This window comes from Pocillopora damicornis, chromosome 4, assembly GCF_964200805.1.
Source record: "Pocillopora damicornis chromosome 4, jaPocDami1.2, whole genome shotgun sequence".
Taxonomy (NCBI): Eukaryota; Metazoa; Cnidaria; class Anthozoa; order Scleractinia; family Pocilloporidae; genus Pocillopora; species Pocillopora damicornis.
Window position 1 is genome coordinate 9674600 of NC_142673.1, and position 26863 is coordinate 9701462.

At 39.6% G+C, this 26863-nt stretch overlaps 1 protein-coding gene across 1 annotated transcript; it reads right to left on the reverse strand.

The window, feature by feature from the left end:
• Positions 1–165: 165 nt before the first annotated feature.
• LOC113679244 (uncharacterized) lies at positions 166–26274 on the reverse strand. Its single transcript, XM_089202654.1, has 28 exons — positions 25970–26274; positions 23877–23951; positions 22373–22515; positions 20191–20802; positions 18522–18665; positions 18006–18260; positions 16814–17101; positions 15977–16273; positions 15042–15338; positions 13726–14022; positions 12638–12934; positions 11936–12232; positions 11340–11702; positions 10592–10891; positions 10210–10509; positions 9785–9919; positions 9244–9690; positions 8579–8873; positions 7443–8037; positions 6775–6972; positions 6332–6457; positions 5889–6179; positions 5273–5512; positions 4217–4918; positions 3854–4090; positions 2363–3736; positions 1968–2133; positions 166–1867 (listed from the first exon to the last, which is right to left on the reverse strand). The coding sequence occupies exons 1-28, from the start codon at positions 26272–26274 to the stop codon at positions 276–278; spliced, it is 10668 nt and encodes a 3555-aa protein (XP_089058780.1). The 3' UTR covers positions 166–275.
• Positions 26275–26863: the final 589 nt, after the last annotated feature.

A 26863-nucleotide genomic window follows, 5' to 3' on the forward strand; every position in this document is an offset into this window, starting at 1 on the left:
AGTTCGATATGCGATCATTAATAAGGAGAGACAACAATTCTAAGAATTGTTTTTCTGCTGTTGAAAACTCATTAAAATTATTCTTTAATTGAACTTGCGAACTAGCTAGTACTTCGTTAAGGGATTTAAGGAACTCCCAGTCATGTTTCACACAATCTCATTTATTTGGTTTTTACTTCACAACGCTGGCTCCAAACAACTAGTCACTTTAAAGCCGAGTAAATTAAAATACATCAGATGACCTGCTGATGTAACTTTTCGCTTATCAAACCATATCACCCTCTTTTCACGTGTTTATTCATTCTGTGGGTCTCCGATGCTTGTACAGCTTCGTCTGATTGGGTACCAGCCCTCCTATTCTCAGACACATTCCTTCTACTCGCACGAGCGTCCGCCCACCGGTTCAATAATTCGATGTCCTCAATGTCTTCAATAAACTCGTCAATGTAGAGGTCATTGAACTTTAGACTCATCAGGGTGACGCACTTGTCTAACTCCTTTAAAGGAAGACCCCGGGTCTTGCCATTGGTTCTTTCGCTCCTACCGATGTTGTTGTTGTTGTTACCCAGTTCAACAGAATCGTTTTCGTTTTTCCAGTGCACCCTTTTCTTCCTGTTGTTGCCCGGTCCGGTATGAGGTGGTTTCCCGTCTCCTATGCAATGCAGTATCTCCTTGATTTTCCTCATCATAAATTTCCTAAAGATAAATCTTCCTCTGGAGAACTGCGTAACGGTTCGGTAATTATAAATAAGAATTGAAATGAAGATGTTAACCCATATCACTTGCAGACACATGTTGAAAACTATGAAGAAAAGAGGACCAATGACATCATGACAATCTTGGAGATATTCAGCCCCGTCGCTTAAGACTCTCTGGATGAGAAGGGACCGGAAAGCATTAGAGAGCGAGAAATACTCCTCCACCTCCCTTCCAAATTGAATGAATCCCAAATGAGTGAAGGCGAACATGAAGACGTAAAATCCTACTGAGCAGTTTACGAGTTCCAGGAAAGACGCCTTCGTGACATCAGACAAACGTTTAACATGACTATTAAATCTGAACAGATATAGCAACTTCAAAGTGTTGAAAAACATTAATAACGCCAAAAATGCTGTCTCCATATCATCGAGTAAAACGGTTTTGTCAAAGCTTATAAACTGGAAGACATTTTCATGAAGTTTAGTCGTGTTAACAGAGAGTTCTACCTCTTTAAAGATATGAGCGACTGCAAAGGAAATTGCTACAAAGATCTGAACCACTTCAATGCAATTCAGAAATCGACGAAAGTAGTGTTTTGGTTGTTGAATCATCTCTTTGGTTTCTTTGAAGACGAAGTAAACAATAAACAACATGAACAATATCTGACAAACAAGATGAGCGACACTGTAGCCAGCTCCAATGTTGTACACGTGAAGAGGATGAATCACGTGACCAGAAGCCACATAGCCAGATGGTAAGAACTCCACCGGTATCCAAACTGCACTAAACAGACTGACATGAGGGTTGAAAACTACAAATTCAATCAATACAGTACTAGTGTACTTGTCAAACCAGTTTAACATGTTCAGCTCAGAAATGACTTTCGTGGCAGACTTTCTGTCGTAGCCTAGCTCTGCTAGGTAACCACCCTGACTATAAAGAGGATAAAGTCTTCCCCAAAAGGGAAAGCTTTCGGTTTGCTCTGCTGCGGAATAACGCCAAGGCTTGGGGCAGACCTTGTTCAATGTTTCAGTTGAGGAATTCAGTGACGATAAAAGTGGAAGCCATCCTGGCTGATATAAATCCGTTTTATCTTCAGCTTCTAATGAATATGACGCGATGCAAGAGTTGAATAGAGATTTCGCTTCCTTAACGACATGACATGAATCTAAAAGAAAGTAAAAGTCAAAAAGTAAATCTTTAACGGTTTACAGCATTTTACTGCCAGTCATCCTGCTGAAATATAATACACATATATGTATTTGCACCTTTCTTCACTCTTAGCTGTCTAAGGCGGGGCATCCCAACAAGGACTACATCACCTTCTCCAGTGAACGTAGTAGAATTTGAAAAAGCCAAGTCCTCACCGTCCTGGTAAATTCCTGGTAACAAAACGTCTTGAAGCCACTGCCACATGTTCTCGAGAGTCAAGATCTAACGAAGCAATGCAGTGTTAAAAAAAATAATCTACATAACTGAAAATTCAAAGAAAATCAATCAGTTCAGTGTACAGTTATTATGAACTCATTCCCTTCCTGGTTGTCAACACAAAGATACTACAAGTTGACAGCAATTCAATTTTTACCACATTTCGCCTTAAAATTGAAAATGCAAGCATGCTCACAATAGTACAGAAGATAAATGAAGGGAGGCTTGAACATACCTCATTCACTTCTCCAAACTTTAGCTCTAGTGAAAATTTCAGAGAATAACTGTACTGACTCCGACCTCCGTAACACATGATCATCAGTATCAAAAGGTATAGAAAATAGCAGACTATCTTCTGTATCGCCTTGTACATACGCAGTTCTCGCATTCGATAGATCCTCGCACGGCGCAATTCTTTCTTGCTCAGGGGCTTTGGTGAGGCAATTTTTTCGTCGTTTTCATCTTCCTTTTGGCCGTCGGCAAAGGTAACTTCATCAAAATGTACGACCGTCCTGGGAGTTTGAGCAAGTTCATCAGCATCCGACTGACAAACGAACGACAAAAATAAAGCCACGACGACGATCTTTACCGGTTCCGAAACAAATATTTCTACAAACAAGGACATAGCAATGGAGATAAGCCATTCCTCGCTTGTCTCTTTACTCCAATGTAAACTATATAGAATAATAAAAGTTGCTGATGCAGCTGAAGAGATGAAACACAGGAACCAGGCGAAGTAAACAAAGCAATACGGTAGAGTTATGCAAAGGCCTCTTCGATATCGATGTTTCTCGGTGACCTTGTGGATGCTGAACCTTTCTCTAACCTTGCATCTTTGTTGACGTTGCCCTGGTGTGTCAACCTTTGTTATCACGTGACTGAAGATTCCTACTATTATCAAGTTTATGGGCAAAACTACAACAATGCTCTCCAATGCAATAATTAGTTGTCGCAAATTTAGGACCAGAGGGCCCAACCTAAATGTGCGCTGTTGATGGACGTGCCCAGGAACAAACTGATAAAACATGGCACTGGCCAACATTGTGGTCAACAGAAGTGACAGGCAGCACGACGCACGCTGCACGCGAGTGAAGCGTCTACTTGGTGGTCTGGTTGCGACAGAAAACCACAGATGCCCATCACCGAGTTTTCTGGCCACCGTATTCCGGCAAGATTCCCAGAAATTTTTTCGATTCTCGGCAGCTGAATCGGCAGCAAGAGTGCGATCTATTAATCCGTCGCCCTTCTCAACAGCTAACCACTTGTGACAGGTAAAAGTCTTAAGCTCCTGACTGAACGCGTCATAAATCTTGATTGTGTTTAGATACCAAGAGGGGCTTTCACCAGAGTTGTCATGCCACACGCGCACTCTCCGTAAGGGGCCAACATTACTCGGAACCGAGAAGGTAAAACACATTGAGCTACCTCTTGCAAATGGAATGAAGGAATCGCTCTTTAATTGATGAGGTCCACTGGATTCCATTTCGCCCTCAAGCACAAGATACACCTTAGCACTGGTACCAGAATCAAACCAAATGCCTGTGGATATTTCAATCTCGTATCGACAACACCAGGGTGACAAAGATCCCAAAAATGGTTTATCGCCAATCTGAAATGAACGACAAAGCGGACGTTGTTTGATGACTTTATAATTCTAATTTAAACACATTTAAAAGATGTAGAATAAGGTCATCATCCTCTCCTTGAGAAACATACTGACACCTACCTTCAAAGCATCTTTCTTGTCGGCCTTCCGAACCCACAGTATAAGTATTAAGTAGAGTCCGAATACACAGTTCACTGTCACTATAACAGCTACATTTCCAGTCTCTGGAATACGTTTTAATTCAACAAATACTTTGTCAAAATCGATGGGGTTTGGTGCCACGAACAATTCACCTCCAAATGCAGTCAAATGGTTGCAGTGGCAGTAAATCATGTCCATGGTTGTTGTTTCAGCCACCTGTTCATAATGCAAACCATTGTCAATAAGAAAACACGAAATTGTCTGTATGAACTTAGTTCCGCACTTGATTTGATAAAGAAAGTGGTTAGATAACATTGACCCTGAACAACAATGCTCACTTACCTTACATCCATCAAACGTCCATTTAGACATTGTGGTATTCCAATAGAGACAGGCAGCTGGCATGACTTGTATGGTGTAATTTTCATCGCCCTTCCTAAAGATTCGATTGCGTGGAGACTGTCCTGCTTTAGTATCGTCTGCTGCAGGGACGTCTTTATATTGCACACATGCGCGTTTTGATCGTCCTTGCCCTAAGCACCGCCTATTCCTAGAAGGACTCTTTGACTTGATTTGTAATCCAATGAAGTAAATTCCTGTCTTTTTGATGAGTTTACTGTCTACGAGTACCTTATATGGATCAGTTGAGCAGTTGACATAACCAGACGACATCTGAGCGCAGGTTGAGAAGTTAGGGACGGTGACGTTTATATCACTGTTATTAGCTGAGGGTCGTTTTCCAAACTTAAGTGTCACAAACAATTCTGTTTTGCTGTTTTCTGGACGAACCCTCAGTATCAGAGTTATCCCTAAATGAGTGACATTTATCTTGTGGAACACAGTCTTACGAGTACCAACGGAGTATGATCGAGAGGTGTTAATTAAGTTGTAATTATTGCGCAATTTGATAGTCATCGGCGTTGTCAGTTCTGTTACATTAAAGAGATGCCCATAGCTGTTTTTAAACTCAAGGCTGAAAACTCCACTTGTCAATCTCGCCGCTGAAGGGTGCCACGAGTAAGATACAAAACTTGTTGTGATCATCTGAAGCAAAAAACGGAATCGTGAAATGTGGCCCACTAATCTACCTTTTCCACATAGAGTAAACTTCTAACTCAGACGCCTTGGTTCATAAAATAACTAAAAAATTTTTCTGGAAGAAAGCCTTAACAGGCTGTCACTGTTACTCTGATCTTCTGCTGACATGAGAACATACCGGTAAGCAATATGTGCACCATAATGTTAATAATTAAAAAGCGGCTTTTTCGTTGATTTTTAATACAAAATCTATTTTCTGCTTGATATCCATAACCTGTTGAGACTAAGGCGGGCAAAGAAAAAGACTTACTGTCTACATGTTGCAAATTAGTCAAAGAACAGGTGACGTTATTTCAATACCTGGCTATCCACAAACAATGTACTATTGCTGAACAGATTCGAATCTGAAGGAAGCGCAAAACTGTAGTCTTGGTTGGACAAAACAGATCCTGGTAGCAAGTGAGGCTCCTCTCGGAAAATAAGCAGAGACACAGGCTGGGATGACAGCTCTCTTGGCTTCTCTCCGACTATGGTTCGAGACAAGATGGTTTTTCCAACATTTTCCAGCGACTGTAAAAGGCCCAGAGCTCGTTCTCTTGACTATAAAGTACAGTAAGAAATCTTAAAGGCAGCTGACTGAAACTACGATTGCTAATTATTTTAATTTTCAGTATTTATATTAAAAATGTTGATACAATTGAGGGAGTGATTGAAGTAATTGAACCTACGAGGTAACTTAAAAAATGACTTGGTTTTCTTTATAAATGAACTGGTCTGTGGATTAAGTTTCATTAGGGCTGCTCATAAGCTGATTGCAAGAAAAAAGCACATTAATTTGAGATTCCCTCATTCCCCCCCTTCCCCAGCAGAATGATTAACGACTACGATCGCTTTTTTGTGACCCAGCAGGAGCTCGCTGCTTCTAAAGATGTAAAGCCAACCAATTCCGCCCAAGGTAAACGTCGCACTATTATACCTCATTCCTCCCTTGTAGCAGCTCAGCTGCAGCGTCTTGCTTTGATCTTTGTTGGACAGCAGGGTCTAGAGAACGAAGGCTTTTTCGTTGGCGGTGGACATTGGCCGAATCCACCTGGTGGGTGTCCCTCATCTCGTATTCTCTTGCCCAGTATGAAGAAACCTTGAGCATGCCACCGAGACCAGCAGCAAGACTTCTTGCACCGTCCAAAAGCGCCTCGTAACTTTTCCCTGCTGAGGATTCTTCTTTCAAAACTGTAGTCATGGACTGAAGGGCATCTGCTGCTGCTCTCTGAAAGTTCATCACCACATTGGTGTTCATTAAGGTTTCACAAACTATCATTCAAGGAGGACTCCACCTTCTCCAGGTCAAAATTGAGCTTTGAAAGTTGTTTAGAAAAATTTAATGTTTATGAAAAAAATAGATGCGTAAAAAAAATTTACCTGTGCTTTTGCGGTAACTTCGCCAACAACCGAGACGGCCTCGGCTATAACCTTGGATATTTGTTGTATTCTTTCCACAGTCTCCACTTGTACAGCAGACAACTGTTTTACAATACTGGATTTCACCTACACAAAATAACGTTTACGAATGACTGTTACCCATAGATAGAAAGGCTTGTCGTGATCAGCATTTCACCCCAGAGACAAGTTTTCATTCGCTTATAGGGGTTTTTTTCAGTCCAAAATCAGACCCTTTCCGGTGTCCATTGTTGCACAGTCCTCATACGGTGCAAGTTTGTCAACTTGTGGATAATTAATATTTGTTATTTTGAACTTGAAGTCCAAATTTACATTAAGTTGTTTTACAATTCTTTGTAAATATTTAGCAATTTTTCCGTCGGATTTTAAGAAACTGCTCATGAAAACCATTATCGAGTACTCACCCCTTTCTTCTTTTCTTTGAGCTTATTCTGAGGAATTTTTTCATTAACGTCAACAGCCACAATGGCTGCTTTGGCCAGCTGAACAGCCTGTGGCAAGTCTCCTGACTGAAGTAATTTATTCAACTGACTTTGGTTTCCAGTCGTCAACTGAACAGCGCGGTCCACTAGCCTCTCTGCGTTTAACTGAAGCTGCAGCACCTGATATTAGATAAGAGGAAAAGTAACCAAGAGAATCATTTCAATAAACAAATGTTTCAAAAGGAATGGGCAGAAGCGGCACGTTTTGATGAATTTGGCTTTTTCTTCTTTAAGAGGACGGGCTGCAAATTACTGAATCGCATAACGTCCGTATGTGAAGCCTGCATTGCAACCGTTTCAGAGCTGGAGCCAGTCTACAGCGGCCACCATAACTGAATGCATCAAAAAATGTGTTTCTCTACCAAACCTACCCAACTAAGACGGTGGCCACATATTTCGCAAAGAGGTAATAAGCATTGGTCAACATTTGCTGTTCAAAAATCTACCACTACTGCAAGACACTAGCTCGTAAAATCGACGCACGATTCTCACCTTTCATCATAAAGCAATGAAAAGTTTCAAACTTTCCTTTTGTCAAAATAATGCAGCCTCATAGAAAATTGTCTGAATTGAATGCATTCGTTCCATACCTGAACAGGAGTCCTCACTTCAGTAAAGGCTCCGAACATGTCAGCCACTCGTACACGAAAGTCGATTGTAAAGTTTTTTATCTGTTGTCCAGCGGGAAGCGTTGTCTTAATACTTCTTTCCATCCCTTTGTATACAACGTTGGGAAAAACATCATCGATGAAATAAATGAATGAATACTGCAAAGGACGATCTGGATATGCCCAGCCACTGCACGCGAAAGTAAAGGTAGTCTCCAGTGTTTTTCCAGACAAAGGGGTGACGTCACATTTTCCCTCAGTAGGGGAGCTGTAAGTGGCAAACTGGTACTCTGAGTAACCCGCGTGTCCTCCGCGCCGTTTAGCAGTTAACACGAATTTATAAATCATATTGGATTTCAGTACTCCAGGGTTTAAAACGACTCTCGGCGAGGTCAATCGTGTACGAATTTTTTCTTGTAAATCACTGACTCGAATCCATTTGGACTCGTTCGCCACATCGGCCTCAAAAAGAGTCCATTGATAAGAAAGGCTCCTTCTGCAGTCAAGCTCCTCGCAGAGTCGTTCAAGCGCTAAACGACGAGAGGGATTCATTTTTAAGTCACAATTATCTTCACATCTAGGATACAGAACAAAACAAATTAATAACGCGCAATAAAAGGACACCAGATAAAGACATACCTTCCAAACATTCTCTCTGTAATTCTGTTATCGTTTTCTTGCGAGCCCCGGTATTTCGCACACGGTCTGTGATTTCGACGTTTTTTGTCTTTGCAATGAATTCAAGTCTTCATTCGTGCCGGATAAAATGGACTCTTCACCGGGCAAGGAAAGCCCTCCGTAACCCAAGTTAATACTTTATCAGAATTACTTGCACATGCTGTAGAAAATGTGCCAAATTATTGTGCAAAAAGTTGTGATGGTTTTTGCCAAATATGGTTACTATGACAACATTAAATCAATGTTGAGATACTAATGATTTAAACTTAATGCACCTAACGACTTAGGTGCCTCCCGTCTCTTAATGGTGAATTCCAATAAGTAAATTAATGTTTATCTTACTCCAAAGTTATAAAAAAAATCTTTATCGTGGGCGCAGGGCCTCCTTGAATTATCTATGTTATCTGTTACTCCTGTTTTTATGTATTCTATGACGGTACCTTATCTCGACTACCGGAGGATCACCAGGAGAAATAATTACTTCCTGTGTGAAATACGCTCTTCTCGGATGCTTCTCGACCACAACTGTTATGAAATATGAACTATTCTCTGTCATATAGCCACTGTCAATCTTAAAAATGGAATGGTTGCCGCCTATATTTCCTGCTCCAGTCCCAAAACATCCTCCATTGTCGAGATTGGCTGCTGAAGGTCTTGGCAGGGCCACGGGTATTTCAAGTAGATCGTCAGAAAACTTCTGTGAAGAATTTCTGCATATCCAGGTGAAACGAAGACCTAAAAATAGAAGGTAACCCTAAGCTACTCTTGCCGAACGGCCATTTCGCATATTTTCTTTTTTAATTCCATTTTACGAGAAAGGATAAGATCAGACTAGAAACGTTACCATCAGGGACAGCGAAAAAAAAAAAAAAAAAAAAAAAAAAAGGAAATGAAACTGAGAGGAAGGTTAACAAAAAGAGGCGAGGACAGGTGCGCCTGATGGTGGACTACGAATCTTCGATTGAAACATCTTCGCTCTCAACTAAAAGGGTACAGTCAATTATCAGCGTGAATCTTAGAATGGAAAAGATGGCCACCACAGTAAATTAAGAAAAGCAAATATATCTAGTCTTACTTCGTGATCAGAGTAAAGTAGTCATCATACCGTTAGGAGGATTGAAGGAATCAGGGTCACGTGACAGGGAAGCATTGAACACCAAGGTTTTATTGAATCCTCTTTCTACCTTTGTTCCTCCGGAGATATGCGCAACTAATGGACTTTCAATGACCCGGATGTAGCCCTCACTGAAGCCAAATACTTGCATTCCCGCCATTTTAACAGTCAGTCGCACCAAGTATATACCCACCGGTAGCTTGCCTCGTTTTATGAGAAATTCTGAGGTACCACCGTATCTTGAAAGAAAGGGATGTTCACGAGATTGTGAATGCAGATCGTACACTTCCCAGTTAAATATTGTCTCATACAAAAGCTCACAATCAAGACTGACTTTTGAAGAAATTACAAGCTGATTGGCTCGACGTACAGTCAGTAACGAGGTTACATTTGATGACAGGCCAGGCAGCTCTACGGTCGGACTTCGACACGAACGCTCTAAAGAACCAAGATTGAAAAATGTAAAGATTCTTACAACAATGCTTTCGACAATGCTGAATTCAGAATTGGAAAGTTGTTGCTACGTTCTTACCAGCAACATAAGCATCACACAATCTTCCGAAAAACCGTTTTTGGCATATGCAAGGTTTGCTTGCATTCAGGTAGGATTCAGGCGTCAGTATACATGTCCCTCCATTTAAGCAAAAAACATCGTCACATGGGTCAACTACAAAATCAAAGAATGTTGAAGATAAGGATGCTGGATAAAACAAAACGATAAATATGCAAGATAAAATAAAAAAAGGCGATCAATGAATAAATAAACAGAGAGGAGCCAGCTTCGCCTGTCCTATGTGCAAGCTACCTTACCCCTCCAGTTTTTATCATCAGTCCCCCACTCAGCATGCTATATGAGTCGAAAGGAAAGCAGCCACGCTTTTGAAGACAGAGAGAAAATTTTTTAGACGAGAAAAAATCTTTTGGTCTCAATAAAGGAAGTGATGGAGCTTTACTTACACATTTTTGTTCTGACTTCGATTGGCTCCGAGAAATTTCCAGAACCAGCATTTGTGAAAGCAGCCACTCGGATTGAGTACAATGTGTCAAATTCCAACCCAGAAAGAACAGCAATATTCTTGGAATAAATTGAGTCATCAGTCATGGACATAGAGTTTTCGGAATCCTTCACTCTGTGAACCAGCATGTATCCTTTGATTATACCATTCTCATATCCCACAGGGACTGGTTTCCATTCTACGACGATGGACCACGAGTCGCTATGAACCAAACTTAAATTCATCGGGGGTGCACTGGGCACTACAGAAATGGATGGGTATTACTAAATAACTAATACATCTACAAAAATATATCTATTTCCGCCTGATATGAATAAACTCACCTTCCTCCAGAGTTCTTGCTGTAACAGCTCTACTTTTCGGTCCTTCTCCTGCCTCATTCACCGCCGAAACACGAATGACGTACAATGTGAAAACACGAAGGTCACTGATGTTGTACTCGACTGGATTGAACGCGAAATATGTATTGATGTAGTCACTCGGCTGAGTAGCCAGACTAACATAAATCTTGTGCAGGTGGATCTTTCCATGGCGGTATTCTTGAGGAATAGCAGTCCAGGAAACATGCAAGCTTTTGGAACTCTGCGCAGTCACCAAAACTTGACCAGGTGCAACAGAGGGAACTGGAAAATAGAAAAAAAAACTACTGCTACTAATTTTTTCCCTCAAGGATACTTATTAGCAATCTATTGAATACATTTTGCTCTTTCCTAAACGGGTTGTCTGAAATCTTTTAAAATTTTCATAGAGCCAGGTGTTCTGCCAAGTTAATAGCTGAGACAACCAGAAAGCCCCAACCAAGAATCTCAGGATTACCACTTGATTGTTGACCTGTTGTCCAAGTTACGAATTATACGAGGGGTTTTGAGTTAGGCTACAAAAATGTTGGCTCAGAGGAATTTCCTTCAGAAGTTTAAGTGCCTGTTAGTTTACTTAAAAGCTGAACAGGAGGTGCGATTATGTTCATAATTATCATCTGCGGTATGACGCGGATGTAATCTAAGCGTTAAATTTTTGCATCGTTTCTCTTTGCTCTCTTTTTGGAAAGTTCTTATTTAAAAACCATCTTACCCTCTGCGCCTGTTCGGGCCTTAACTGTGTTTGCAGGTCCTATTCCCCCGGAGCTCACCGCTGACACATTAATGACATAAAGGGTATAAACAGCCAGGTTGGTCAGTGTTGTTGTATTTGACGTGCAGTTCACACTAAAAACATTAATGTTATTCTCTGAAGCAATTGGGATGTAAGTGATTCTGTAACTGAGTGGTTCTCCTTGGAAATAGTTTTCTGGCAGGTGACGCCATTTTACTGCAAGACTCGTTGAACTGAGATTGTAGGCGATGACCAAGTCAGGAGCCCTACAAGGAGCTGAGATCAATTGAAAAAAATGTTCAACCAAAAATCGAAGACAAATTAATCTTAAAATACCTGGAACTTTTGAATGTACAATATGCTCGCACTTCAGGAATTCTTTTAAAAAACCTTAATACCTACAGTTCACAAAGGTAAAAATAATATTAATTATCAATAAACAAGAGACTCAAGAGGTTTGTAGATATGTGAGAATTTCCTTACACAACGCTGTTTAGTAATTTCATGATTCTAAGTCTATTTTTAAAGAAAAGAAAATATTTTGCTTCCGTAAAGTATTATCGATTCTGCAGTACCTTCTGAGTCTGTTCGGGCCTCCACTGTGTTTGCAGGTCCTATTCCTCCAGAGCTTACCGCCGACACACGAATTACATACATGGTATAAGCGGTCAGGTTGGTTAGGGTGGTGCTATTTGTCGTGTAGTTTACGCTCACATGACTAACATCAATCCCTGATTCAACCGGATGAAAAGTGATTTTGTAACCAATGGGTTTTCCTTGAAATTGTTTCACAAGCAGGTGACTCCAATTCACTACAAGACTTGTGGAGCTGGAGTTATGCGCAGTTACCACCTCAGAAGCTTTAAATGGGGCTGAAAATAAAACGATAAAATTGATAAATTTGGTGGGAATGTGTTTTAAGATGGCAGCTTATGTTAATAAGCGCATGGGATGATGTCTTCATATTGAATCAGGTGCAAACTTTTACAAATTTTTCAAATCTAACATGAAAACTCAATGATTGCAAATGACAGAAAGCATTCCGAAATTTCCACTCTGCATTCGTTGAACGTAAAAATATTTCCTAATTACTACTAAGATCAATAACTCAACAGTACTATAAATTCAGAAGATTACCGGAAAGCAAACCACCTCATGGGTCCCAGAGAGGTATGAAATTGCTTGTAAAAGTCTCTTCGTGTTTCTTCATTTCATGAAAGGTCTCTTTGGCAACAACACGGTTTCCTATACCCACAGCCATTTCAACAACTCCTTACCTTCTGCGTCTGTTCGAGCCCTTGCTGTCTTGACAGGTCCTATTCCTCCAGAGCTTACCGCTGACACGTTAATGACATACATGGTATAGACAGTCAGGTTCGTCAAGATTATGGTGTTAGTTGTGTAATTTAAGTTCGTAACTTTTGTATCATTCTCTAACTCCTCTGAGTAATAAGAGATTCTGTAACCAATGGGTTGTCCTTGAAAATGTTTCTCCAGCAGGAGACTCCATAGAACAACGAGACTTGTGGAGCTGGAGTTGTACGCGGTTACCAAGTGGGGTGCTTGTGATGGAGCTTAGAAAACAATAATAGGATTCGAAAGATTATCGGCGACTTAGCAGCATGTGCTCAGACAAGCGAAAGGAAACAACCAGACCAGCGCAATTAAGGTAAAGATGGGAGGCTCGGCGGAGAAAACACCAGTTATCAATAATATAATGGGATGAGACTTCTCTCATCATAAATAAGTTCTATGTACATATTTCAAAATAAAATGTCTTTTTCATAGGTTACTATGAAACGATCATACATCTAAAGCTATTTTAAAGACATCCTTGTCCTTTGCATCTTTTCGGAAAATTAAGGAAACCCGATCGATAAACGTGGACACACCAAAAAAATAACACGAGTAGTAAAACCAGAGAGAGATTGGTATACATAACCAAAATAAATTGTTAAAAAAAAAATTCGGATATGTGACATAAGAAATTCTCTGTTTATGAAAAATGAATTATTTTAAGAAGAATAACCATAGGACCGTTGAGTCTCATTGTTCGTGGAACCTTTTTTCTAAGTGACGGCGATTGCACAATCAAGTGTAGGTAAGCCCTTTGTCATGTGGCGGTGAACAGTTTTGTCCAGAAATGCACACAGTAACGAAAATAGCAGCGGTGGATTATGTACTTTCAATTAAACTGAGAGACCAGGATATGATTTAAGAGAAAGACAAAAACAAAAGACAGCAAATTGAAGAATCGTTAAACTTAGTCCACGTTAACGTACTTAACAGCCTTATCTTCCCCGAAGGTTTTGAATTCATTCGAGGTATAAAAAAAGCTATTAATTATTTTATAAAAAATTCCTACCGCGTGCGTCTGTTCGGGTCTTTGCTATGTTTGCAGGTCCTACTCCTCCACTGCTCACTGCTGACACACTAATTACGTACACGGTATCAACAGTTAAGTTGGTCAGTACTGTGGTGTTTGTCGTGTGATTTACGCTCATATAATAGGGTTTTAACCCTGAATTAAACGAGTGAAATTTAATCTCGTAACCAATCGGTTCTCCTTGAAAATCTCCTTCCGCCACATGACTCCATTTTACTAACAGACTCATTGATCCCAAGCTGTGAGCGGTTACCAAACCAGGAACACGAACAGGAGCTAAAAAGGAGTAAAAATTGACTTAAAATGATCATCACTCCGTAATTTTTTATTGCCGTCAAAGATAACGAGGAGACTTTTTAACAGAAACATTTAAGGCTAAGTCCACGGCTTAGAATGACCTAGATTCCCTCGGTCTGCTGTTAAGCGTCTTTTTTATTATTTCTTACTTAAGAAAAGTAGACTGCATATTTTGTTGCTGGGAAACTAAATTACCCTTTGCGCCTGTTCGAGTCCTTACTACTTTAACAAGTCCTATTCCTCCAGAGCTCATCGCTGACACATTAATGACGTACATGGTATAAACAGTCAGTTTACTCAGTGTTGTGGCATTTCTCGTGACGTTTTCCCACACAACATTTTTATCATGATCTTAACCCACTGTGTGGTAAGTGATAAAGTAACCAATGGGTTTTCCTTGAACCAACTCAGGGGCTCTAAATGGGGCTAAAAATCAAAACAAAAGGATGGGAAAAATGATAGTAGTCTCACTAATAGAGGTGTTGGGATACCCGTTTTCCTGAATGGTGTGTTCGACTTTTTCTGGCAAAGGTGAGGATTAGTCGTGGCTGATAGAATTACGCTTCATTTGGTACATGGCGTGATGCCTTTTTAGAGAGACAACAATGACACTCTCGACTGCTTAATTTTGAGGAAAGAAAACCACACTTTATACAAATGTAAAAAAATAAATATACTTCTTCCGCCCTGATTTGTAAAGCAGCGAGTTCATTACTGGAGTGAACTAATTAAACTAGAGGATTCCACTTTCGCTGTATGCTAGAAAAACGACGTAGCCCCACAAAGTCATCACCCAGGGTCTTAACTATATTTCTCAGGTTCCCGTCTAACTATCATAGTAAGCAAACCTCATAAACAGCTAATACTAATAGCACATGTACATATCTATAGTGAATTCCCGAAACGGTTCCTAAAAAGGACGTGCCTCTGTGGATGTTGTTTTCAGATTTTAATTTTGTCTTATAATTAAAGCTTTGGCTATTTTCTAGACATCTCACCCTCTGCATCTGTTCTGGCCTCTGCTTTGCGTGCAGGTCCTATTCCTCCAGAGCTCACCGCTGACACATTACAGACGTACATCGTGTAAATTGCCAGGTTTGTCAGTGTTGTGATGTTTGCCGAGTAGTTCACATTTAGAAAATTGACGTTACTCTCTAAATCAACCGGGTAATAAGTGATACGGTAACCAACGGGCTGGCCACGAAAATAGTTCTGTGGTAGGTGACTCCATCTCACTACCAGACTCGTGGAACTTGAATCGTGTGCGGTAACTACCTCAGGACCTTGCCGAGGAGCTAAAGGAAAAAAAAAAACATCAGCCATTGGAAGATTCTCGCAGCCTAAACTTGCAAACGGGTTGGAGATTGACACTAATCACTGAAGTAGGGCATGCGCAAGGGGGGTCAGTTTTGGCTTGCTGTGCGACAATTTCCCGCTTAAAATTTCAAAGGAAACTAAAGGAAAACGCAAAACACGCGAGAAAAATATCGAAACATTCAGAAAGATCTTCCAAAGGAAAGGGAAAAGTATGGAAATGGAAATCTTAAAACTTCCCGTACACAAAGCCTATTCAACGATGGGTTTCTTGCTGATTAACCTTTTTGTTTTATGCGGTTTCCAAACACCGCGACTTACTCGTATGCGTAGTCGTTCATAGGGCAACTTGGTTACTAGCCTGAAAGTACGCCACCTTATCTCTACAACAATCACACATGTGCAGATGTTTGACTGCTGCATTGTCATAAACCAGGGATACCAAATTCGTACTGGTACATATTTAAGTTTTACCGCTCCTTATAAGTTATGGTTACAGAAGTATGACCAAAACAAACTTAGTATTTTTGCTTGGAAGAGGTCCATTTATGGTTATAATTGGTATCAGAGGAGGCAGTGGAGGAAAAATGGAATTTTACTGTTCTGAAGAATATGTTACCTTCTGCTTGTGTTCTAGCCCTTGCCGTGTGTGCAGGTCCTATTCCTCCAGCGCTTACCGCAGACACATTGATGACATAAATAGTGTAAACAGTAAGGTTTGAAACTATGGTGCTATTCGAAGTGAAATTAACATTCACAAAATTAATATCACTCTCTGAATCAGCAGGGAAATAAATGATATAATAACCAATGGGTTGTCCTTGAAAATGTTCATCTGGCAGGTGACTCCATTTTACCACCAGACTGGTGGAGTTTGAAGCATATGCGATTACGGAGTCAGGGCCTCGGGATGGAACTGAAAGATAAATAGCTGTTTTTAGAAAGTAAATCCCCTTCACTCTCATTTCAAAGAATACTAAGAACCATTTCATGTTTTTCATTCAGTTGGTAGAGAGGAAACCTTACACACTTAATAACTTGGGACATAAAAGAGCCCATGCCCAGAGAATAGAGTAAAAAACTAAGCAAATGTTACGAACAAACATAGGTAATCACAGATCAGAGGAAAATGTGTCTCGCAACGGTCAAGCGATAGTTTGCATTGCGTTAGGAAGTAATAAGATAAAAGACAATACAATAAGATAAATCCTTTGGCAAAAATCATTCTTACAGTTTCAGCGGTGAAGAAAACATCCTGTGTTGAAGGACCCTGTCAAATTATGCAAGTAATATACTTTTTCACTACCCCTTTTGAAACCTAGGAATAGCTCTGGGGACTGGACTTTTAGTAAAATAACATAATAATTATAAAGGTTCCGGCAACATCAGCATTACCTTACGTTATGTTAGGATTTTGACAAAATAAGATTATGGAAAAGCCTTGAATAATGTTTACCTGGCTCTCGCTTGGTTTGTACGATGATCCTTGCTGCATTTCCTGTAGGGTGCTCTTCATCTGTTAAGCCATGAACTGGTAGCACACTTATTATATACTTAGTGTTGCTACGAAGACCAGTTACATTAGCATGAGTCTTGTTCCAGTGGAGGGTCTTAGTGAGGAAGATGTTTTGCACAATAATTCTATATCCGAGGATGAAGGGTTCCGGGACTGGATTCCAATCCACACGAACACTTGTCAGAGTTACGTTACTGGCCCTAAGTCCCGTTGGCTTAGAGGCAAAAACTGGATGAAAAAAGGGGAGAATAAGTTACACCAAGAAAACACGAGCAGCTCATTATAAAATTGTTATTCTGTGCTTGATGTTACTTGTAGCTTTTGGTGATACTTACAAGATATATCAAACAGTAAAATCAGTTAGATAAAGCAAACGTAAAACGATCACTAGTCAGTGTCAATTTAACCAATTTATTATTATTATTATTATTATTATTATTATTGCCATTTAGTTGATGTTTTTACTTAGAGATATATACTAAAAAAAACAGCAAGCGGAGAGGTGGGAAATAAGTTAGACTGGAAAACAAGTCAAGGAACGAACTAGTTATAGAATGAGAAGATGAAAGCTGAATGAATGAATGAATGAATGAAATGAAGGGTGGGAATAAGGAAAGATGAGTAGAAAAAGAGTTTAAAAAATAGATAGTTTACGGGATTGAAATAAAACATAAAAAATAGCCTCCACTGGGCACAAATCTGGTCAGATCATTTTATCGTGGACATTAACTGTCCTTACAAGACCAACAAGCTAGTAGCACAAGGAAAACTCCAAAATCTGAGACACCCAGCAAAACTTTTTTCCAACTTAAATAGCTTTGAAAGGAAGACTTGCATCACATTGGCCGTGAGCTTCGAAAAATTGGGGAATATCACCCAAGAAATATCACTAAGTCTAAGCGGAGGCATATTCGGTCACGTGACGCACGTAAATTAATTACAAACGAATCAAAATATTTGGTTGTTCGAAGGGTGCATAGCAACAGGTTAAATTTGTACTTGGTGGACAGCACAATATCTTTTGTTATCATTTGTTTGTTGGATAGCGTTATCTGCCCTGTGAATAACTGGGCTCTGATAGATTTTAAACAAAGATTTTTTTGATATAACAAAGGGAAAAAGGCTTTCTTACGTGTAAGACGATAAACATCAGATGCGTTCAGTCCTCCGCGGCCTCCTAGGCATCCTTTTGATGCTTTAAGTCGAGGTAACACCGAGAGAAAATCCTTGTCACTTTGGCATTTGCTGCCATTGCGTACAGCAAAAACTTTTAGTCCACTAGACCATGCTGCAAGGCTGCAGGCCATGACAATTTCTAACGGAGGATCTTGATGTAATAATGTCTGCTTACTTTCAATGGAGTAGCAGCCGATTCGCTCAACAAAGACTAGTTTGATAGAAAGGGCATTAAAAGTCTTTAGTAGATAAACTCAGATATCCCTTACCGGTTAAAATTATTTTGAAAATTGCTATAATTCTTGCATTACTTATTTGAAACTAATCAAAGTGGATAAATCACCCTAGCTCCTCGTCGAAGTGCGGTGAACTTTGCTCCAACGATATGCCAGCATTGAAAAAGACAGCTTTGGTTGCCATTACTGTGGATATAATGGTTTGCCGACTCATAATGTTTGCATTGTCTACTCACCAAGATGAGGCTTAACAAAGCACTTTATAATGCTATCAACTGGATTGTTGGCATAGCAGCAATCACGTGCTAAGCACTGCTCTTTTGTGACGTTTGGCCATCCGCACTCAATTCTACTAGGTACTGCTTCCGAATTACAGTTACCTATGGATTTAAAAAGAGGATAGGCTTAGGCCGGCGGGGAAACGCTTGTTCACAAGGATTCCTTAAAAGAGGAACTTATCGTTTAAGGGTTGGCTCTTCTTTGCTGAGCCTACCTTGTTGTAGGAAATTAATGATTCACTTCCGTAGACAGAGTAAACTACGTCAGTAGCTGTTCACAGGCTCCTAAGTCCCCCTGCAATTCCTGTTTAATCTGCATATTTCGCCACATTTTTTTAATTTCTCGCTGCAAGTATTTAACATAAATAAGTACACGCGAAAAAAATCCTTCTTGACATATGAATAGGATCAATATTCACCACTTGACTAATCAATAGAAATCGATACTCATTCACTTGTAAGACTTGATTTTAATAATTGGAGCTAACTCTTTGAATAACCAATACCAAAATGGACAGAGGAAAAAACACCGACAAAAGTAAACTATTGACCTGTTTTCTGTTCCAGTTGTTAAAAGAGGCGAAATAAATTAATTCGAAGTCTGCCTCTTGTGACCATAGATACTAAGCTATATAAAAAGTGCGTTGCGCTTTACTTTCTTTCAAACTATCAAAATAAATTAACTAATCGGGAATGTTTTGTCAATCACGTTATGGGGTGCATCAACCGGCTCAAAATAGTTTCGATATCTTAAAACGCCAATTCTTTCATTGATCGACACGAACACGGTTTTTGCGGAAGTTCCCTTTAAAATCTAATTTTCCGATTCTCTTAGAAAATGTTGGATCAACTTATGATAGATTTACATCTATCATAAACTGGCGTTTTTTCGTTGATTTAAAGTGAAATTTTGGAACAAGCTAGCCGGTAAGTAGCAAGGGAAGAACTAAACAAAGCTTTGTACACATGCCAAGCGCCGAAAATTAAGATGGCTCTTAATTGTGAGTACAGAACTTTTTTAAAGCGGAACAGATCAGCTGATATGCCGGCAACAATAGACCTCTTTAGCTTGTATGTTTTATTTATCCATATCAGATCATGTGATGAGACTTTAGAGAACGGTTTATTTCAAATTTCTTCTTATTCATGTGCATACGTATATATAATTTACATAAGATGAATCCAAGAATTACCTTGAGACCTGGAATGGGCAAACAAAACATACAAGGTCTACTGAATAATCAATATGGGGGTCGTAAAAACGTCTTTTTTAGTAACAGGTATAAAAGCTAAAACGAAGGCTGCTTCTTATAGCCGAAAAGTAATATTTTTTCATTAAACTAAGTAGTCGATGATTCAAGGGCTAGACATTTTCTGGGTTTATTTCAGATGAACTAAAAAATTGTATGAAGAAGACCGTCCTGCCTGGCAAAGCCTAGCGGCGCCTTACGCGATAATCCAGGATAGCCCCACTGGGCAGTAATAGGTCAGCCTTGCTTGATACAAATTGATATTGCTTCAATCATTAAGAGGGAAAGAATTACAGAATTCATGGACTGTAATTTATTCCAGAAAAGATATTGACGGTATGTTAGTCTAAGAACAAATGAATATTGGGGACATTTACCTCCAAATAGTTCTTTAACTTTCATTTCAATTTCAACTCCGTCCACCATGTTGTTAAGGTCGTATGTAAAACAACTTTTTCCATACCACCAAGCTCCTCTATTCACTCTCGCGCATGATCCGTATGCATTGTCATTATCGCGATCCAAAGTGGAGAACGCAGAGTTATTAACGTCAGAGAGGATATCAGCCAAATCACCTTGAAATTTCCCTACTTGAAGGACATAGTTAGTAGAGGGACCTAAAACCCGAAAACTGTCATGGTGCGCATACCGCGTTTGGTTTCTCCAAGCATTTTGATAGTTTGCGGGTAGCTCAATCCTTAATAAATAATTCCTTTTGAATGTAATAGCGTGAATGTAGCTATTTCCGATCCAGTACCCAACACCAGGTTTGCCAAAACCGTTTTCGTACGAAACCCAGTTTCTATAAAAGTTAAAGGTCATGTTTCTACGCTGCTGAAGTAGAATCCAACCGCCACGAGGCTCGTCCATGTCACACCACGCGCGAATGTAGCTCTCGTTTCTAGGCAGCGGGGCATCGTCAGCTTTACGTATGTTGTAAAAGCCACTCGTGTGTCTTCCAAGCGTATAAAGTCTTGTACAGCTTTCTTCTAAGAACAAAATAACACGAAAAAAATCAATTGTTATAGCAAAAACTCACGCCTTTGACATAGAGAGAGTGACTGCGGAAGTGTCAGTTGATTAAATTTAAGCGTATTGCGCTCTCTACAACTTCAACGATTTACATTGAAAAGTAAGAACTTTATATCGTTGATGAAATCGTTTATCATATAAACTACGTTGTCATACAAGGATTTCCAGCCCTGAGAAAAGCCGTAACAACACATGTGAAAAAATATCGTATTTTTTGTCACGTGTGTTCGATATCACCAATCAGCTGCTGACACGTCACCCGTCTTTCGCGCCACTCGGTCAGGTTGATGAATGAACGGCAAAGCTTTCACCATTCTCAATCATAGTTCGTTTGTCGGAATTTTCTCGGATTATGGCGGCTAAAACATTGAAAAATCTGTATCGCTTACAGACAGTGACGTTTAAGCTTTTCCAGAAGGCGAAGAAAACCAGAATACGAAAAGAAAAACCGAAAGTTACGTTTTCAGTGGTTATGATAATGGCGTTTCTCGCCGCTGAGAACGAAAATCGACTGCTGGAAGATTTGCCACTGGCCGATTTTGGCCGTGTATCTGAAAGATTTATTCTGTCGGTGAAGACAAAGTCAATAACTGAGAATTATGTATATTGGAAATTACACCCATTGTGTTTGTAACGATTCAAGGCATTTTTTCATTTTGGGCCTTAGCGCCGACGCACTTTACGATTTTTATTGGGATTGTCGATCCTTTCATTTTCATTTGTTAATAAAGTCGACTTTTCCTTCCATTAAAGAGCTATTGTGTTTATACGATGAAGAAAATAATGCATGGTTGCTGGTAGATATGAAAGTTCTCTTCTCGTGTTCAACTTGACATCTCACTCGTTCCCTGCGCTCGCTCGTGAGCTATAGAGTTAAACACTCAAACAGAAATTCGATATCTACGCGGGCCCATGTATCATTCTCTATATCTACACCAGATATTGTTACCACTACATAACGAATAAACTGATGATGATGGGAGAAGTTACTCTTCCTTGTTTTACTATTGCATTGCCTGAAGCTTAGCTAGTAAAGAGAAGAGATTAATGATTATTTTTAATCCAATTTCTAAAGGTAGCAATGAATTTGTAGAATCCTAAAACCAGGATCTTGTTGAGGCGCTCAGTCATCACACTCTGAAGATGAGACTGAAATATCGTGGTCATTCACCGAGGAATATGTGTTTGCAGGGAACGCATAGAAGCTCATGTTGCTAAATCAGTATCTATTCTGATTAAAATCTGTCCAATCTGCGCCGGTGCCTTGAGCTACTCCCCGTGAATACTAATGAAAAACACCTTCCCCGAGGAATAAATTAATCCCGTTTAAAGATTGGCCTTTCAAAAATAACTTCAACTTAATCATATATCAAAAGTGATTGGGAGTTGAATATTTCAAGTACCCGTAAGATAAGTATCTAGATAGGGAAGAGATTCTAGAGGGACCAGATAAGTTTCGGCCAGATTAATTTCACATTTCATTCTCCCTTTCCCCGTCGCACGAGTTTTATCAAGAATGTGTCTAACCACATTTGAAATCCTCGGAATAAAGTGTGTTGACTTCAACTCCTCTTAGATGAGGTGGATGTGCACACGTGCCTGTCACCTCAGCTTTCCAAAGGGAAGGAGTTATTCCACAATCACATTCAAGAGGGTTGTTGTCGAGTAAACTGTGGAAACAGTGTCATTATTAGTATTTTACTCAATATGACGACCCCCCTTCCCTCTGGGACACTTGTCACATTTTTACACGACGATGTTATTCTCCCATCAGGTCCCTTCCCTTCACAGATAGGTGCTTTCATAATTTAATTGTTTAACTAAGCTTTAGCTTAGTTTGTCCCTTTTAATTCTGTTCTAGTTATCGATACTATTTTGGACTCTTCCTACCGTGCTTTATCAATCAAGTTAATTGATTGTCCGTAAAGTAGATATTTTTAATGAATATAGCGCTGGAAAAATCATTATTCGAAGCTTTGGGTACCGACCTCTACACTGGCAGAATAATATCTGTTTTATGATTCTACTATTACGCCATTTTCCCAAGGCAACATAATACGTAAAGTATGAGACGGTGTTACACTGTAGAGCAAATGTACGGAGGGAAACTAAAGCGAAAAAATGATTGCAGCAAACAATCTGAACTATAATTTACTTTTGTAAAGTGTTCAGAGATCACATCAACTTTAATGAAAAATAAGAACTGTTTGAAATGAGTCTGTACAAATTATAATCTCATTTATTTGCTCTAGTATGTCTGCATTTCCGACATCCTACTTCTGATCTCGAATGGTTCACTGCTCGCGTGTAAGGCGAAAGGTTAGCGATGAACGTTTTCTTCTGCACTCATGACACGGATAGTTATGCTATTCAAGGAAAAATTCACCACCAAAATCACGAATTTCATGATTAATTTCACTTGAAAACCGAAATCACAAACATAACTTGTTTGGCCTCTAAGACTGATCATTTTCAAATTCGATCCATGGTTCAGTCCATTTTCAATTTTTCAATGTCTTGGAGGAAGAAGGTTACCGCAATACTGATTCGCTCACAGATGTCTAAAGGACTGGGCACACCGGAAACTGAGAAAGACTGCATCGGTCCCAATTCCCGCTTTTACAGCCAGCAAAATGGCGTCGAAGATAACTGTGATGCGAAAATCGTACATTTTGACACCATACTTAATTAACGATAAATATATAATTTGGGCTTGTTTTGTGCTACTTTTTTTGAAAAGTATAGTTAAAGAAGAAGTAGCATAATTTTCAAAAACAAGCATAATGTAGGTAAAAAAATCGAGCTGTGCTAGTGGCAAAGTATGCTCCTTTTACTAGCACAGTCTAACCTGATATCAAGGGGGGTGGGGTGAACCCCCTACACCCTCCCTCAGATCCGTCCTTGGACGATCTTCTTTACAAGATAAAAATTTTTGAGAAGGTAAAAAGTTAAACCAATCTTTCATCAAACCACATCGAAGTCATTACGTTTTCCTCCAAAACAAAAAGGCATACAATCGAGTCAAACTTACATTTTCGAGAGTTTCCCAAGGACACGTTCCACTTGAATACTCCCTGGTGTGGTTATAAGATTGTCTCTGAGATCCCTGAATTGAGAAAAGCCAGGTTATATCCGTTCAGACTGGGTGCCCAAAAGGTGGCATCGTGCCTGGTACTACAATTAACGTTGTTCAGACCCCCTTGTTCTATGGAGCGCCATCTACACAATCGTTCAGAAAGCCTAGCCACTCACGATCTGTTCTTGTTCGCGATGTTTTGTGGCTTAATAACCGTTAAGGTTTCACATATTTTAAGTAGATAAGTGACTAAGTGGATAATTAAAAAGTCAGGTATGAAAAATGATCGAGCAGTTGACGATATATCATCTTGACAACTTGGAAAACTACTTTATTTTCAATTAGATAAGAAACAGGGTGGAATTGCTCTGCCAGTTTGTTCAGTGTTGGCACTCGGAAGGTGAGTACCTCGAATTATCTAAACATTTCTGTAATCAAATGCTCATAAACTTGGCCCTTTCGGGAACAGCCGGAGTCTCACTCAGAGTGTTTCAAGCGCTTCGTCTCAACTTATTGTTCATATGTAACGGTGAGTCAGAGGGAATTTAAACAAAATTTCGACCTACCTCCCATCTACTAAATAGTGTTTGTATGGATGTTACGATGAAAGGGTTTCGTGTAGTGATGAAATTTCCTAAAATTATTCCTTTTTTAAAAAAAGATTTTGTCCTAAATGCATAACCTTCAAAACTAGCTTCTCATGATCTCGCACCAATCTTCTTGTGAACCACTTCCCACAGTCCTTGAATGGAGGAAAATATGAGGTTTATTGGAGAATTATAAAAATATTATTTGCTTTACTTACAACACTTGCAGGTTTTTGAAGTAACTGAAAACCACCAATGACAACAGCTTGGTTATTCCGTTGTTCTTTAGAATTCTGCCGAAATCATAATAACATCAGAGATTTATTTAAGAAAAAGGAAATCGTGCTGTAAAAGAAAACATAAAAAAATTTTTTCAGCAAATGCGGTGACAGCTCATCAGCTAGTCGGTCAGTCCATAAACTGCTGATTGACACTGCGGTTTAATTGGTCCTCCCTACGAACAGGAAGGCTGGTAATTCAATTGATGAAAGATCTTCTATTATGGGTTTAAGTGCACTGACTCGCTTACCAGGTATCCTGTGGTTTCATACCTACGGTCTTTTCCTACCCAATCGATCCATTTGCACTCAAATTAAGTCAGTTCATACCCCGTATGATTCGTACCCGAACCGCTGATGGATTCGCATCAGTATTCATTCCTTCGAAAAATCTCACGCGCGAGCGCGTGAGCAGAAGTCGATTGTTGCGCACGACAAATTAGCAGAGTCATGCGAGTAAGATACAAGCAAAACTCTGTTGTGTTTACTGGAACAGAAAAGCTGCCGAATTATTGCTTAGCGCAAGGCAAGTGTGATACTTTCAATAGGACAATCTATTGTTAATATAATTGTGACTTTCTCGACAATAACATCTGTTGACTGCGTATCAGAATTGAATGCCATGCAAACAAAACTTATTTAATGCATGAAATCTTGCTAATTAACATAAAAAAACTCACCCCACTTTAAATATATACTTAACAGGGAAAACGTACCTTATAAGTATGTCAAGTGTGGCTATGAAACAATTCAACTGACCGGATACGAATCCTCTTTGTTGGGTAAACTGGAACGAAACGGCCGTGGTTTCAAAACGAATGGGGTTTGGGTCGAGTGGTGTGAAGACGCCTTTTTTACGCTATCCGACCCAAACCTCCTTCTCCTATACACAACTAGAAACCAATCCTCCCGCGCTTTTGCTCCGACGTTACTGTCGCGCCGTTTATTCTTCTATTTATGACTAGAAGAAGTTTTCGTTTCCTCGATTCATGCAGGAGTCAGAATGAGAAAAGATAGATTCGAGGATCATTACCCATTAGTTGAATTAAGCACGACTGAAACATAGTTATAGATTTCATTGTTGAAGAAATTCCTTGAAGTAATGCACAGTTAAACTATAACAATTACCGAAGTAAAAGTATGCCGCGATCTAGGCTTCTTGCTGAAAATCTTCGCTACTTACAAATGCGTTGTTGTCTCGGGAAGTTTGTATGCAATCTTATCAAGTTCATTGCCAACAGACGTGCATTTCACAGTCACACCAAGTTTTGTGAACACACATGTACAGTTCCCAGCATAAGAGCACAAAAAAGCGGACTCTGAGCCGTTGTCAGAGCTCTCTTCACCTCCATCGGCTCCTCCAAAGCCGCCTATCAAGCCATATTCACCGCGTCTGTCACCATTACCTCTTTTCTGCGCCCAAAATGGCACTGATGTCGCAGAAATAACAATGATCCACAACGCAAAGACATGACTGCCACAGGACATTTTCACCGAAAGGTTTCAACGCAACGTTTTCCACCAAAGCTCTATCGAGACCAAACTGAGCGATAAAATTTTCGGGTTACCTCTGTTTTGAATGTTTTAACCCAACATTGTTTTACTGTAATGATATATTTTAAAGAATTTAGCAATTGTGAAATTTCAAATTAGTCAAAAACAATCAGCTACTCATTAGCTTATTCAGTGGTATTTTAATTCCGCAGTTTTTGAACATGCACGACCAACAGGCTAATTAAAAAGGCGTGTTCTTCAACTTGAGTCGTCGTTCGTAATTTGGTCACCGAAGTGCGTGGACTGCGTTTTAAGTTACCATGTCAAACAAATTCAGATTATGAAAAGACAAATGTAATCGAACAGCTCGGTGAAACGGGAAACTAACTATTGCAAAAATGCTATAATACGATTTCGTAAGCAAGCTCTGCCTTTTTTGCGCGTAGTCATACAAGTCTTATGTGTTAGAATAGTTCACTGGAATTTAGGGGGCGTGTAGGAACGCAAGAAGGTGGCAAGTTTATTTACTTTCACTACGGTAAATTATTCAGCTCTGTTGTAGCAGTGGAACGAAAACTTAACT